Source organism: Euleptes europaea, chromosome 6 (genome assembly GCF_029931775.1).
Source record: "Euleptes europaea isolate rEulEur1 chromosome 6, rEulEur1.hap1, whole genome shotgun sequence".
Lineage (NCBI taxonomy): Eukaryota > Metazoa > Chordata > Lepidosauria > Squamata > Sphaerodactylidae > Euleptes > Euleptes europaea.
This window is the reverse complement of record NC_079317.1, coordinates 36563911-36579004: the sequence shown is the minus strand read 5'-3', so window position 1 is coordinate 36579004 and position 15094 is coordinate 36563911. Positions and strand designations below refer to the sequence as shown.

The window sequence follows — 15094 nt, the reverse complement described above, 5'->3', positions numbered from 1 at the left end:
ATTTGTCAAGACAAGACTGGCTGGTATTTCTCTACGTTATCCCAACTTCACGCTCACCTCCTGATTTTACCACTTGATGCTTTTGAGATGTGATGAAAAGAACGGGGAAGGCACTGCAGCTGCACAAATGGAAGAAACATTAGAACAGGACGCTGTGTGGAAGTCTGCTCTAATAACTATAGGAGGCCTCAAACCCCTTCTGGATTCTGAACTTTTAAACCAGTATACATTTTCAAGCTTTAATTCTAATTTTAACCCAAATGAAGACCAGAAAACCCTCAAAAAAGCAAACAGCACCAAAAAAAAAAAAAAAAATACCCCACCAAGAATTGTCTTTCAGCAGTATGCACAAGTTCCACAGGTTCTCTATTATGTCGCTATACTCTATAAGCTGCAAGCAGCTCTGCCATAAGGATAGGAATGGCCACCTGCCTCAAAAAGGATAATTTTACATTACTTCTATGTGAGCTGCACCTGCAGGAGTCCGCCACTGCACACGTATCTCCCTGGCTGGAGAGCTCACATGTATATCGCCAGCTTTGAGATTACCAGCAGCCCTGCCAATTGAGATTCTGTTTCTCTGTGGAAAACATATAAGTAAACCTACTGCCCTGATAGAGCCCCGTGGCGCAGAGAGGTCAGCTGCAGTACTGCAGTCCAAGCTCTGCTCATGACCTGAATTCGATCCAACGGAAGTCGGTTTCAGATAGCCGGCTCAAGGCTGACTCAGCCTTCCATCCTTCCGAGGTCAGTAAAATGAGTGCCCTGCTTGCTGGGGGTAAAGTGTAGATGACTGAGAAAGGCAATGGCAAACCACCCTGTAAACATAGTCTGCCTAGTAAATGTCAAAATGTGACGTAACCCAAGGGTCAGGAATGACCTGGTGCTTGCACAGGGGACCACCTTCACCTTTTACCTACTGCCATAATACAAAGAGCTGGTAGGTATACAGCACTTACAATCTAGAATACCTTCTTCTGTTTTTTTCTTTTTCCCCTCTACTGGTGAACTTCCTGAGGAAGAAGAGGTTGCTATAGTATCAAGGGAGTTTGACCCTGTACCAAGAGCAGACAGGATCCTGTGCAGAGTAGAGACAATGGAATCGACATATGGATGTTCCTGTCCAGGCAGCAAGGAAGCCTGACACACACACACACACACACCCTCTTTCAGGCACAGATGAGAAGGGTTTGTTCACGCTGTGGATCCTTCAGAACAAGTCCTCACAACTCCATTCAGTTCTCTTCAGCACCATTTAGTTATTCTCTCTGAAAGGAGATGCAAGCAGAAGTGTCCCCTCCCCTCTGAGGAAAACTTTCCGATTTAATATGTGAACAGTCTGGAGGAAATTTTGTATATGAGATTTAAAATTTGCCCTTCCACCCTATGTTTCAGCAGGAGATGAACGTCTTCTGGTCATAGAAACCTCATTTGCACCTGCTGGTTCTGAAAGTGCACCTCTTTCAACCCCTAAGGCATGCTGCTTCCAAGGCACTTTGGCAACTGTCCCATCTGAACTTTTCATTCCATTTTCTGTTGTCCATGGCAGGCTCAGTCTTTCTTGATTCTTGTTAGTTCCCATTTTCCTCCTCCACACAGTCTCAATATCCAGCTATGGAACTGAAATGCAAGTCAGTACAAACTGAGAACCACAGCTTTCAGAGGTAGAATCTTTTTCAATCCACTCCCCCTTTAGCCCCCAATATTCCCTTCGCTGAGAAGGAGAACTCAGTTGCAAGACAGCCTCTTTGTCTGAGTTTGCAAACCCGTCTGCCATTTCTTACAGCAGCAATTCTGCTTGGACAGACGGATCAACTAGCCGTTCCTACCTTTTCCAGGCTGCTGCGGTGCCCAACGCTAACCAGAGTCATCCCCAACTGTGCACAGATCCTGTACAGCTCATTCTCAGCATCCTCTGTCAGAGCACTGGTTGCTTCGTCCAACACTGCAAGCAAAAAACAACCAGGAGTACCCTCGATACGGACCATCCAAGGCAACCCATGATTTCCATTCTCTTCCTCTTGAGTGTGGTTTGGCAGTGGGTTAGAAAATTGACTGTGTCCATTACCTTATCAAATCATACACTAAAGCTGGTTAACTATTCCCCCCAACGCACACAATTTGTGGCCATTTTTAGGGGCTCCCTCAAGGAAGCTGGTCCATTGCTACAATTAAACCAAATTCTCCACTAGCTGACAATGAAATTCGGTGCTGTTCATCCAAAACTCAGTTCATTGGCTGTAATGGGGAATGCATCAGAATGAGATGCAAATAGCTGATCAAAGGCTCTTATTTGGTTGCTTATTGGTTACAGGCATTGCAGCATAGCAAGGAGCCAGGAAGGAAAGACAAAAAAACACTCCAGTAGCTCAAAGAAGTGATTCTTTATATCTTGCCGCTGGGGGAAGGTGAACGAAAGCAAGATGACATCATACCCCAAGAACCAATATAAATTCCTGTCCTCATGCAAGGGGTGGCTAGGGATGAAAAACCCTTGCTGCAGGGGGATTAGCCTATCGGATGTTTTTATAAAACTGGAGAAATGTTTTAGGATCTCACAACTGAGCCAGTGGCAACCAGAGGCCTTTTTTGAATCCCCCTCCAAGACAGCCAATCAGTATCAAAGGCTTCACCATCACCATAGCCATACTATTCCTTCCCAGTCTAATTTCCCTTCCTCACCTGCATATTGGGGCTGGAGATAGAAAAGACGGGCAAAAGACAGCCTCTGCATCTCCCCTGGGGACAGGATATCATACCTGTGGCAAGAGAAAAAAGCAGAGCCATTGGTGATTAGGCCCATCTTGTGGGCTAGTTGCCCTTTGGACTAAAGGGCAGCATTTGTTACTCCATAAGGGACCCCTCACAGCCGTAGCAGAATTAACCAACTATTTCCCCAAGTCCTTCAACATGCGGCACCTTCAACTCTGTCCAGCATCTACCTCAGGTCTGTACCTCAGGGAAATCTTAGAGGGTCTCGACAAGTGGTGCCATGTGGGAAGGGAGATGGTTGCTGATACCTATTCTGGGAACTTAACGTAGTCATGCTCAAAACTGGGGCTCTCCCATTACTGACTATGACAAGCATTCAAAGCTTGCTCAGAGCTCCGCCTGCCATAGCCAGAAGTGGAAGAGTGCTTGCAGGGCTCTGAATTGCAGCTGTCACATGTGACTCCCCACCCCCTTTCAAGCTGCCGTCAAATCCCTGAGCCTTACCAGTTCCAGTCTACTGGCTGATCCAAGCCTCTTGTCCTCACTAGCAAATCGGACTGCAGCAGACAGAAAACACATGAAAAGCAAAACTTATTCCAGCATTCTTCAACTAAGGTGAATATAGCCAATAAAGGCATTGTTTATTTTTCTCCTTCAGTCCTGCCCCAGTATTTGCACTCAGTGACCAACATCGACTCTGTTTTGCCATCTGTTGCTCTCTGGAACTCTGCCTTGGCTGTAATTGCCACCAGCAGAGCTTTCTCTGGTTTTGTTCATATGATGGACATTAATTGGAACCAGGGCTCAACCTTGAGACCAGTTTCAAGTATCCATGCCCAGCCTTTAAAATGTGAAATAGAGAAGAGTGTACCTCTGAGCATGTACCAAGTTCATTCCACTTTTTAAAAAAAGTCTTAAAAGTTTTATTGCAATACACAAAACAAACATAAAACATAAATATTAATATAATTTGTATGGAGCTTACTATTTAAATTTACATTTTTTGAGTTATATTACCCTATCTTTTCAATATCATATTTAATAACATTTATTGTGAAACATATATTACCTAAATCTTCTGTTTTGATTTAACTTTATTCTTAATTCCCAACTATATAATTTAAAAAAAAATTCCCATTTTTCTTGAAAATCTGAAATTGGTCTATTATGTATAAAGGATGTTAGTTTTTCCATAATCACATATTCAGTTAATTCACTCAACCATTCATTCAAATCTGGATATTTTTCTGCCTTCCATTTTGCTACATATATTTCTTTTGCTGCCATCACCCTGTACTTGAATAATTTGTTTTTTTAGAATACTGGTAAAACATTTACTAGCATATTTTTCAGATTCATCTCAAAAGTAAGTTTTAATATCTTTTGCATTTCATCGTGTATCTCTATCCAGTATTTTCTTGCTTTCCCACCACATACAATAAAATGTTGCATCTGTATTCTGACATTTCCAGCACTTCCCATTATAATCTTTGTTAGCTTTTGCTATGTCTTTATGTGTAAGGTACCATCTGAAAAACAAGTTCATTTCTCTAACTGCAGCCTACACCCCATGCATTTAGAATGAAAAGGAAAGATTCCCTGGTTAGAGGGTGCAATTTCTTGGCAGGCAGAAGCTCCTTCTTCCAATCCAGCACCTCTTTCTAGGAACTGACCACTGACATTAACATCATACCCAGATAAGGATTTATAGCCACTTTCCTCCTACACTGAACCACAGAAGTGGGGCAAGCGAGTCCACACATGATGCATTTTATTCTCTTGATAACTCACCAGGCCGGCCAGGTCCAGGAATTTCAGTATCCTTTCATCATCTGCAGACCCTGTTAGGCAAGAAATCACACTCAACAATAGAACAGTGAAAGCTGTACCATCTAGGGAGTTGTAGCTCTGAATACAGCTCAACAAAGCTTGAAAACCTCTCAGCTGTTCAGACCTTTAAAAATGAGAAAGAACCATGTGCTGGATCGCAGTGACCAATCCAGGAAGCCAGAAGCTCTCCCTTGGTGATTACACCTCCACCAGCAACAGGATTTAGAGCTAAACTGTTTCTTAACTTGGAGATTAAATTAGCTACCATGGTCAACAGCTATTGACAGACCTATCCCAACATGACTTTGCCTAGCCGCCTTTTAAAGCCAACTAAGCCAGTGCCCATCACCATATCTTCTGGGAGTGAATTCCAAAAATTGTCATGTTACGTGAAGAAGACTGTATGCTCTTAGCTTACATTAAAAGCTGTGCCATCCAGGAAGAGCTTAACATTCAGGGATAGTGCTTAAAGCTGAACAGGATGGCCACTGCTATCTACAGGCTTCAGATCTGGAACTACCAGGCAGACCATGGGGATATGAAACAAAGGGATAGGGTGGGGGAAATCACTGCTGCCTACGTGGCACAGAAGCAAGCCTTAGGATCCGATATCAGCAAATTAAAATCTCCACATTTTGGATCAATGCAAGCAAGACACAGCCAATGGCTTATCCATGGCTATGCAGCTGGAGGAGTTACGGATGGACTGCCAAAAAAACAAATCAGTGGGTTATAGAACAAATCAAGCCTGAACTGACCCTAGACGCTAAAATGACTAAACTAAGGCTATCGTACTTTGGTCACATTATGAGAAGACAAGAGTCACTGGAAAAGACAATCAGGCTAGGAAAAGTTGGAGGCAGCAGGAAAAGAGGAAGACCCAACAAGAGATGGATTGACTCTATAAAGGAAGCCACAGCTCTCAATTTGCAAGATCTGAGCAAGTCTGTTCAAGATAGGATGTTTTGGAGGACACTGATTCATAGGGTCCCCATGAGTCGGAAGCAACTTGATGGCACTTAACACACACACAGTTGGGAGCAGACCACAGCTATCTTTCCCCATCCCTCGCTCCTGATGTTTGAATTCCTGCCACAGGACTTAACTGCGCTTAAATATTTTATCAACAAAAGCGTTAACTAATGGTTCTTACTTAATCTAGCAACCCAGGTTCTTACTTAATCTAGCATCTGAAAGCATCCTTCAACAGTGGCTGAGGGCTCAGCATTTGGTAGTGTTTCATCTATACCAGCCCTTTCAGCTGGCAATCCCACACATGAACACCCAAGGCAATGGCAGAACAAGAGTTAGCCCAGCAACTGAGGAGAGTTCAACAGGCCAGTATCTGAGAAAAAGCTCAGGAGGGCCCTGGGAGCCAATACTTATTGAGACAGGAGCAGGGTATAACCAGGTAAGAGCTGGCTTCCATTTACCAGAAATGAATTAGATTTGTATTAAGATGATCTTCCAGACAATTTGAAAGCAGAGCCAGCTGCCTTCTTATAAAGCATCATTTTATTTCAGTGATAGTCTTTGTGAAGGCCTCTCTGACTCCTGATTAGTTTTAAATTTTATTTTCACCAACAAGTCCCAAACAGCCTCAGTCTCTCACAGGGACACTGCCTGGTCATTTCTCTCTCTCATACACACACACACACACGTTATCACTTGATCTTTGCCATATCTAGCAGCAATCTGTTTGTGTTAATGAACTACTGCAAATCAGACACAGAATATTGTGTGAACTCTTCTCGCATTAAATTCAATGTCTTTTCAGTTCCCATATTTATACCTCTGATGCCTGGCAACTAACCAAGTGGTGTTCAAGCACGTAAAGAGATACCCTCTCCACATTTTATCTTTTTGTGCGGATGATTTATTAAAAATGAATGCTTTGCGTATCAATTATGCTGTTTTGTAAGCTCCTTAATGATCCACAACTATCAAGATCTTTTCCCCCTTTGTGTCTCCTACATTTGTAAAGCCCTTCCCTGAGCACATACTTTGTGCCATCTCTCACTCTTCCTTCCAGATCCCTCCTCAAAGCCCACTTTTCCCCCATGAGGCCTCTGGCTCAGTTCCTAATGTCCTCACCTTCAACCGTCTCACAACACTTAAGTATGTGTAACAGTTTCAGCTTATATTAATTCACTGAGAATTTCGTCTCTTCCTCTCTACCCTCTGTTGCTTTTGCCATTGTCTATTTTAGATTGTAAGCTTAGAGAAAGTGACCTCTTTCCCCCCCAAAAAAAACTCCCTCTGTGAAGTATTATGTACACCAATGGTGCTACTCAAATAATAATAAAACACACCCCCAAGCAACCTAAAGATAACAATTTCAAGGATGCCAAGTACCCAGATGTTTTAGAAACAAAGTGTTGTATCTCTGAGATGTTGCTCTGGTTTGGCAGGCCTGACTTTTTAAAATTAAAAATTATGGCAACCTACACTGCTTTCTGCTGCTTTATTCACAACATTGGTATTTAACAACCAAATATGAGTTAACATGGAATGCTTCTTTAATAATTTTACCATAGGCTCTCCACTGAGTATTAGATATTGATTTCATAGGGAACAAATTGGGCTAAAAATAATGTGATGATGACCTGCAGAATTGGGGGATCTTGTACTTAAGCAACAATGAGGCACAGACAGCACAGACAGTGGCAGAGAACGTGTTTGATCAAGGATTAAATGGCTAACAAAAATGGTGATGGAGGACACAGTCACACTAGAACATGGGTGTTTAGCTTGTGGAGGGTCATAAATTACACTGGATAAATGAAGCCCCCCATATGACTCACAGGCTTCCTCCTGCAGCCCTGCTGGCTGCCTCCAGCAATCAATTAGGAAGGGTACAGTGGGGGTTACTACGTTCTGCATCCAAAAATAAAACAGATTCAGTCCTTAGAAGACTATATTCTAGCTTCAGAATGCACTATACAGGATAAGCATATCTGCATACATTTTCTTGGCTTTGGTTTTTTAAAAAGTGTTGTTCCATCCCTTCAGCCAAATCTGCACATGGTCTGAGTGATGTTTTGAAGCTCTCTACACACTGAACACCCCTGAATTAATATACTGGATGGATCAGTCAATCTCCCCCCACCCCCCGGATAAGATAAAGCAACCAAAAGAAGATTCATGCAACACAGACACACACTATAGAGAAAAAGGCCCAGAAAGTCAGAGAAGTTACTTCATTCCATTGGAGGCAGCTATTCTAGTGAATTCCCACTCACCTGAAACTGGATAGATCTCCTTCAGAGGGTAAATCACCTAATTGAAAAAAATCATATTACACTGGCTGAAAAGAATAAGTGGCCCCAGCCAATCATATTACACTGGCTGAAAAGAATAAGTGGCCCCAGCTCCACCACCACCCCCAGTCAGCTCCCAGTGGGCCAGTAGCCCTTAGCGGCATTTGCTGCAGCAGAACTGCCATACGAGCCCAAAGGCAGCAAGAGGACCTGGAGAATCCAGTGCCAAAGCAGCTCACCTGTTCACGCAGCGTCCCGTCTGTGAAGAAAGGCCTCTGTGGCAAGATCACCACCCCGTGGGGGCCAAAACAGGTTAGCATGTGGACATCCCCTGAAGAGATCCAACAGAAAGAATCCAGCAAGAACATTTGCCCAACACTTCCCCATCAATGCAACATACTCAGGAGCTATGTAAGAACTTGAGTGTTAAAAGCATGTTCTTTTATTGGTCCTTACAACAACTCCATAAGAGGCCAATACTATCCACCCACTATTGTGTGTGTGTTAAGTGCCGTCAAGTCACTTCTGACTCATGGCGACCCTATGAATCAAAGTCCTCCAAAATGTCCTTTTGTAGACGGGAGGAAAGGGGGGGAGGAAAGGGGGAGAACAGTCTGAGTGGTAATGGTTTGCCAAACCTACTATAGTTCAAAACTCTGGTTCCTCCCACAGTTTTTAAAATGCTAATAGAAGAAGAAGAGTTGGTTTTTATATGCCGACTTTCTCTACCTTTTTAAAGGAGAATCAAACTGGCTTACAATCTCCTTCCCTTCTTCTCCCCACAACAGACACCTTGTGAGGTAGGTGAGGCTGAGTGAGTTCGGAGAGAACAGTGACTAGCCCAAGGTCACCTAGCTGGCTTTGTGTGGAGGAGTGGGGAAACCAAACCTGACTCTCTAATAGAAGCGGTGTAGGAGCCTAATCTGGACTGAGGCCACATGTGGGGGTGAAGGGGAGATGACTCCCCTCATGCAGTTTTGCCAGTTGAAATCACCCCTCCTGAGCGGTTAGCCCTCAAAGGGAAAGGTGTGAGCAAAAGAAGGATGCTTGCCTTTTCTCTCCCCTTCTGGGGCTAAAAGCAGAACAGGAAAGGCAGTTTTGATAGGAGCGTAAGGATTAAGCTCCTTCTCTCTGCTCTGCACAGCTAAAATCTGCACTGGGGCCATACGTGCACAAAGCTTATAATTAAAAGAAGCTGAGAGATTCTAGTTCTCCATCTTGCCTAGTTTGATCCTGTGCTTTGCTATCTCACAAGAAGGCAACGACCAATGGATCTGGATTAATGTAAAAATAATGCACACAAACTGCCTGGCTCTCCAATGCCACTTGACATTTTGCTCACTATCATTACCCAAAAGGAAACAAACAACTCATTTACCACACAAGTTGCTGCCTACAAAGGTATCCCCTAGAGAAGCTGCAAATGCATGGGGAAACCAGACATCTGTAGAATCTAATCACACAGCGAGAGAAGCCTTAACTTGTGCTTCTGCAAGCATGGTCGTGTGCAGCAAACAGCAATTCTCAGTGCGCCCGTGGATGGAGCTTCACAGATTACTGGTTTTCCATGTGGCCAGAGACACCTGATGGGATGATGTCAAGCAACAACAACACCTTTATTGGCATATGTTCGCATTAAGTACAAAGACTAAACAGTGCAAAACTATGACTAAACAAAGTCAAAATTTAAATTCTTGGAGCCCCATAGTTGCAAACATTTTGCTACCCTGTCTATCGTTACTTTCTCTGCGGCTTCTGTTACAGTTTCCTATTTTTGCAGCCGTTTATTATAGACGTAATGCTGTATTGATCCTATGATGGCGGACTGATTGGATTTATTTAAGAGGCAATTTTGATTTTCACTCTTCTTGCATTGTATTAGCTTGTCTTGTTACAATCAGTGTATAAATGCTTTATTGTACATGTGTGTCCCTTTTTTTTTAGTATTGTTATGGTCATAGCTGCTGTGATTTTTGCTTAACCCTGTCTATCGTGGCAGGATTTTGTCCGGAAAGAAACAGCTGTACCTTGCACTTGTCCAAAGCTCCATTCCAATTAACTAAGAGTGGGTTAAGGAGTTTGGCTTGAATGTCAGCATAAAAAGGGCAATGATGTTAAGCAAGTAAATGGATATCTCTTGATACCCCACGTTTAAATGGGCCAAGGGTGGGCCTGGTATCTAGAAACAATGAAGGCTGATTTGCATTCCCCAGCAACTCAAGTCCAGTCTTTGCCCGTCCATTGGCCTCTGTGCAGAGAACCTCATTCCCTTGAGCTTGCCGACAGGGCAGGTGTTCCTCACGACCACACTGCAATTAAGCTGACATACTCACCCTGCTTGCTTTCCCAAAGGCCAGCGAGGACACGCAGCAAAGATGTCTTCCCTGTGCCCGTGTTCCCCGTAACCAGCAGACTGTTCCCTTGTGTGACTCTCAGGTTTAGGTCTTTGATAAGCAGCTTCTCAGAAGACGGAGCAGAGAGAGAGACCTGCTCCAGGAAGAAGGCTGTGTCGGTTGGTGTTGCTTGTTCCTTAGAAACACTGACGCAAAGGTCGTTCATGAAAGACCCCAAAAGAGAGAGGGAAACGCAAGTGAAGGGAAGGGTAAGCAGATAAGCCTGCAAGCACATTCAGCTGCATTCGGAAGGGAGCAGGTTATCCATCAAGTGGACTCTGACACGCTACTTAGGGAGTCACTCAGTATGTGTGGGATTAGTCTTTGTCACAAATGCATTTCTCAGCAGCTATTCCCTCTGGCTGCGGTTGGTGAAGTCTGCAGAAACCTTCAAATAATTTGTGGCAGGCCAGAGGGAAATCCAAAAGTTACCCTGAAAAAACATGCTGTCCTTCTTCCTTCAAAGAGCATGAAATTTACGAGATCATTATCAGGAGAACTAGACCCATCCCAGTGTTGCTCCCTGTTCAGGCTTCCAAGATGTTCACCTACAACCAGGTCCATATCGGCTGTTGCCACTCCCAGAATCTATGGGATGTGCACCACTTGCTCCTTTCTGGATTGCCTATTGTGGGGCAGTGTTAAGTAGTGGACACAGAGTACTTTCTTCCTTGACAAGTGCTTTAAGCCTGGCCTTCTTTAATCCCCAAGGCTTCTCTTTATACTGGATCTTGGCTGGGAGTCACCTGACTTAATCATTCACCTTCTAACTTGACACTTCGTTTTGACTCTTTCCAGGTGTGTTTCAAGTGCTCAGCAAGCCTCTTGCTTCTTCCCCAAAGACAAGAAGAAATCCTGGCTTTCCTATACTGAAGTAAGAGATGCTTCAGAAGACTTCACTTTTGGATCTGCATGGAACACCCACTCAGGAACAGACGCCTCCATCGCTGGAGAATAATTGGCTTTGAACTTCTCAGTGTTTTACAACTGCCCCCCATGCCAGCCATTTTGTTATTGTTTTCATCTCTCATGGCAGACATTCTGTGGTTGCACCCAATACCCTTTTCTCAAAATTTCACAAGTGCCCAAAGGCTCAATAAAGTTTGGGGAACCATGGCCTAGAATATGTGAGCTGCAAGGTTTCTCCCAAGGATTAGCTGGTCCCTCCATAATCAGTGTGTTCAGCTGCCTTTCCCTCCATAACTGCAGTGTAGTCAGGAAACTGCTGACTTACAGTTAAGTATAGCGACTCACTTGTTGAAGTCCCATTTCGCTTGCAATTCACAATCATTTTGTTTCTTGGAGAGTTTCAGCAACATCTCCTGCAGTTCTCCAATTCTAGAAAAACACAGATTGATTTGTAATGGGGGTGGGGATAAGAAACAGTTTTGTTCAAAAGCAGCACCTACCCTGCCTCAAAAAACCACAGAAGAACAGAAGCATGAAGAGGTGAACATAGTTTGTGGAGTCCTCTAAAAAGCACTGAGGTGGAGCCAACCATCCTCCTAGGATTTTTTCTCTGACAAGTAGTTCTTCCTCCAATGGAAGAGCCACTTAAGTTGGAGGAAGGCTTCAAACTTGAAGCAAAAAGGAGAGTTAAGACATAAATATTTTAATCAATAAATGACTGAAATTTGCTCAGTGGAGCAGCAGGATAGGGGTAGGGTCCACCCCATTGTTTAAATATAAGTAAAACCTAAGCTTGGAAAATGGAACAGATGCCCACCAGCTGAAGCTATTCTGTCTGAAGAACAAGTTAAGGCCTTTTATGCATGGTCTGTTTCTGCAGGATCTGCTGCTCTCTAACTGCACAGTATTTGCAGTCAAATTCTCAAAACACTATGCACAGGGGCTTTTGCCCCCCCAAGAAATTCCACGAGTACCTTGTGATCAATTGTACATCCCCAGAGAAAATACAGAGCTTCTGAAACCTGTGTGAGTCCCTCCCCCTGAAAACACTGCTTTGTAATTGGCTGAAGTATATTTTTTAAAGTACGTCACCAGCCCCTGCCAGCCCTGCAGCAGGATTCTTCCATTTGATCTGAACTAAGTGGCCATTTTACAGCCAAAGCAGAGAAGGGTCCAGACAACCCACCTCCACACACACCAACTTGTTTCTGCAAAACTCAATGCAGGGGTCATAACAAAATAAAAACACTTGCATGGTCATTTGTGAACATTTCATCATTCTACTGCACTTGTAAACAAAGAAACAAAGGCCTATAAGAGGACACATGTAAGGTAAAGGCGGCAAATCAGCCTGGCTCTGTTCCATCCTGTGGAGAACTGAAACTGACCCACACTCACTGTGAAACTGACCAAATAAGCAGTGGCATAGGTCACTTGTGATGATTTCAGTGTTTTCTTAACAGTTCGATCTGAAACTGACCCACACTCGCAGTGAAAAAATCAAATAAGCAGCCTCGTGGTATTCTGGCATTATTCTCTAGCTAGTGCACTTGATAATGGCTTCGAGAGGAGGGATTGGACGAGGGATACAGACATGTGGGAGGGAGAAGAATGGGTGTGGGGAGAAAAACCTGAAGTGACAAGTATGCACAGGATTGGCTTTTGATTTGGGATCGAGGCAGACTATAAACTCGGGGTAAAACAGCATCCTGAAAATGTGGGGGAAATGCAAGGGGAGAGCAAGTCAACTTCTAAAAGTCGGAAAACACATGCATAATTAAAACAAAGCCCCTAAATGGTTGGAGGTGACTGCAACAGGAAAAACCCATGCATAAAAGGCACAATATTCTCTTGACTGTCTCTTCTGTTGCAGTCTAGTGGATTCAAATGACACTAAGCAATTTATGCTTGTAGGGAAGTGGGGGGAGAGAGAAGATCCCAGGCCCATTTAATCTCAAAGCACATCTTAGAGAGCTCACACTGATATAACCCAACTTGGATACAGGCTGTATTCAAGTGTCAAACAAAACAAACTTCAGTTTGTTTGGGTCCTCTGAACGCAGCCAGATTCTCATTCCCCATGAAATAAGTCTTCCAAAGACGATCTTTGATGGACTATAATGAGTGAAAGCTTCCTTCTTTCTGCAGTAGCTCTTAATGGAGACATCTTTTGAAGGCTTACACTAAATTAGGCATCCTCTCCACTGGCCCACAGACAAAGGGACTCACCTGTGTGTATAACCTGCGACATCAGACACAGTGGTGGAAAGGTCAATGAGCTGGCTAAAACACCCAATCAGGTACAGAGAGACAAAGGCATTCTATAAGACAAACCACAAGCAGAACACAAAATTAGCAAGTTCTGAAAAGCAATGTACAGGTCAAGAGCTCCCTGCCACTGACACGTTAGCTGCAGAGTAGCTTTTGTCTCATCGGCTGCCAGCACAGCTTGGTGTGGTGTAGTGGTTACAGTGATGGATTTGGAGCTGGAACGCCAAGGTTCAACTCCCCACTCAGCCATGAAGCTCTCTGGGTAACGTCGCGTCAGTTACTCTTTTCTCTGCCTGACTTACCTTACCGAGTTGTACAATACCCCGAGATACTCAGAAGAAGGGTGCGATAAAAACATGAGACAGGTAGATAACCATTAACTCTACCAAGAGAACCCAAATTGAAAATCTGCCATGAGAATTATGGAGATCAGAAAGTTGGCATAATTTTTTTTACAGTTTATTTTGAATGACATGTTTGAGGTTCACTGAATTTTGGAACTGAGTATACTGGCAAGGGTCAAGGGAGAAAGCACGCACAGGCTAGGCGAGAACAGTTCAAGAGACCAGCAGACAAACACGACTCAAGATATTTTTACCTCTCCTTCACAATAAGAGCTAGCAGCTTGCTTTTGAAGGAAAAAGGTGAAATGTGAATGAGCCATAGTGTAGCAGTGTCAGTGAAGGCCAAGTAAAGAACAGGGGAATGTCTGATCTAGCACTGTTATCTGTGCTTTAAGTTGAAGTATCCAAAAATCTGCATTCCTCGCCTCACAGGGCAAGCTAATTGTTATCACATATTGTTTTTTTAAACACAGCAGTCAGTGATTCTTCTTACGCTAGTAGAGTGAGATAGATAGATAAGTAGTATTCATAAAAGTTAAGAAGGAAGTATAGATTGTTTTTCTATTGGCTTACAATTTGGCACAGTATTGAGTTGCCATTGTGTAATTGGTGTAAAAGTTCTGCAAGATCCCTGATGCCAATTTTTCCATCTATGCTTATGCTTTGGCCTGTAAAGCTGTCAGTATCTTGACCTTTCTTAGGAACAGATGCTTTTCCTTGATCGTGATCAACCAATAAAGAATTGTTTCTACTCCAGTTGTTAGCAGTAATTTGGACTCCTTCGTTGAACCCAGCTAAAATTTATAATTACCCCCCTCACATGCTTTAAAAAGGAAGGTGAGATTTTCAGGATGTTGAACAGGATATTTCATGCAGCATGAAATGAATCATCATCACTGGGGAAGCAATTACAGTTAGGCAGGTGAAAAGGATCCATGAGAACCCCTGACCAAAGGGGAACTGTTCAAGGTTCCTGAAAGCCAGCCCACAAGTCTCATTGATAAAATCCCTTACAAAGTAGCCATTCAGCCAAAAATATAACAGTGGTGGTAGATCTACACATTAAGTTTCTATAAACAGTTTCCAAATACGTCCATAAAATAAAAATACATCCATAAGCAATTGCTGCCAATATGCTGTGTATTTCTGCCTTGTCTTTATATATAGCTTTGTTTTCTATTTTTAAAAGTCTTATTTAGTTGCTGGATATTAAGTTTCTCCCCTTTGTTCTTTCTTTAGATTTGTAGACTACTCATTCCCTCATTTTTTTTAATTTAAAAAGGTACCCATTCAGCCCTCCGAACTTTGCACATGCTCCTCCCCTCTCCTTCGGAAAGTTATAACTGTTGAGAATATAAAATGCTGGAGCTGTCAT

The 15094-nt window shown here is 43.2% G+C and overlaps 1 protein-coding gene across 1 annotated transcript in view; it reads right to left on the bottom strand.

Moving 5' to 3' along the window:
• Positions 1 to 1469: 1469 nt before the first annotated feature.
• The window catches only part of ABCD4 (ATP binding cassette subfamily D member 4), a 32268-nt gene continuing 18643 nt past the window's right edge, over positions 1470 to 15094 (bottom strand). Inside the window, exons 10-19 of the mRNA XM_056851131.1 lie at positions 13334 to 13425; positions 11450 to 11533; positions 10136 to 10368; positions 8042 to 8133; positions 7785 to 7821; positions 4504 to 4553; positions 3217 to 3269; positions 2683 to 2759; positions 1830 to 1945; positions 1470 to 1620 (exon numbers count right to left, since the gene is read on the bottom strand). Of these exons, the coding sequence (XP_056707109.1) occupies positions 1552 to 1620; positions 1830 to 1945; positions 2683 to 2759; positions 3217 to 3269; positions 4504 to 4553; positions 7785 to 7821; positions 8042 to 8133; positions 10136 to 10368; positions 11450 to 11533; positions 13334 to 13425 (903 nt within the window). The 3' untranslated portion in view covers positions 1470 to 1551. The remainder of the gene's footprint in view (positions 1621 to 1829; positions 1946 to 2682; positions 2760 to 3216; positions 3270 to 4503; positions 4554 to 7784; positions 7822 to 8041; positions 8134 to 10135; positions 10369 to 11449; positions 11534 to 13333; positions 13426 to 15094) is intronic.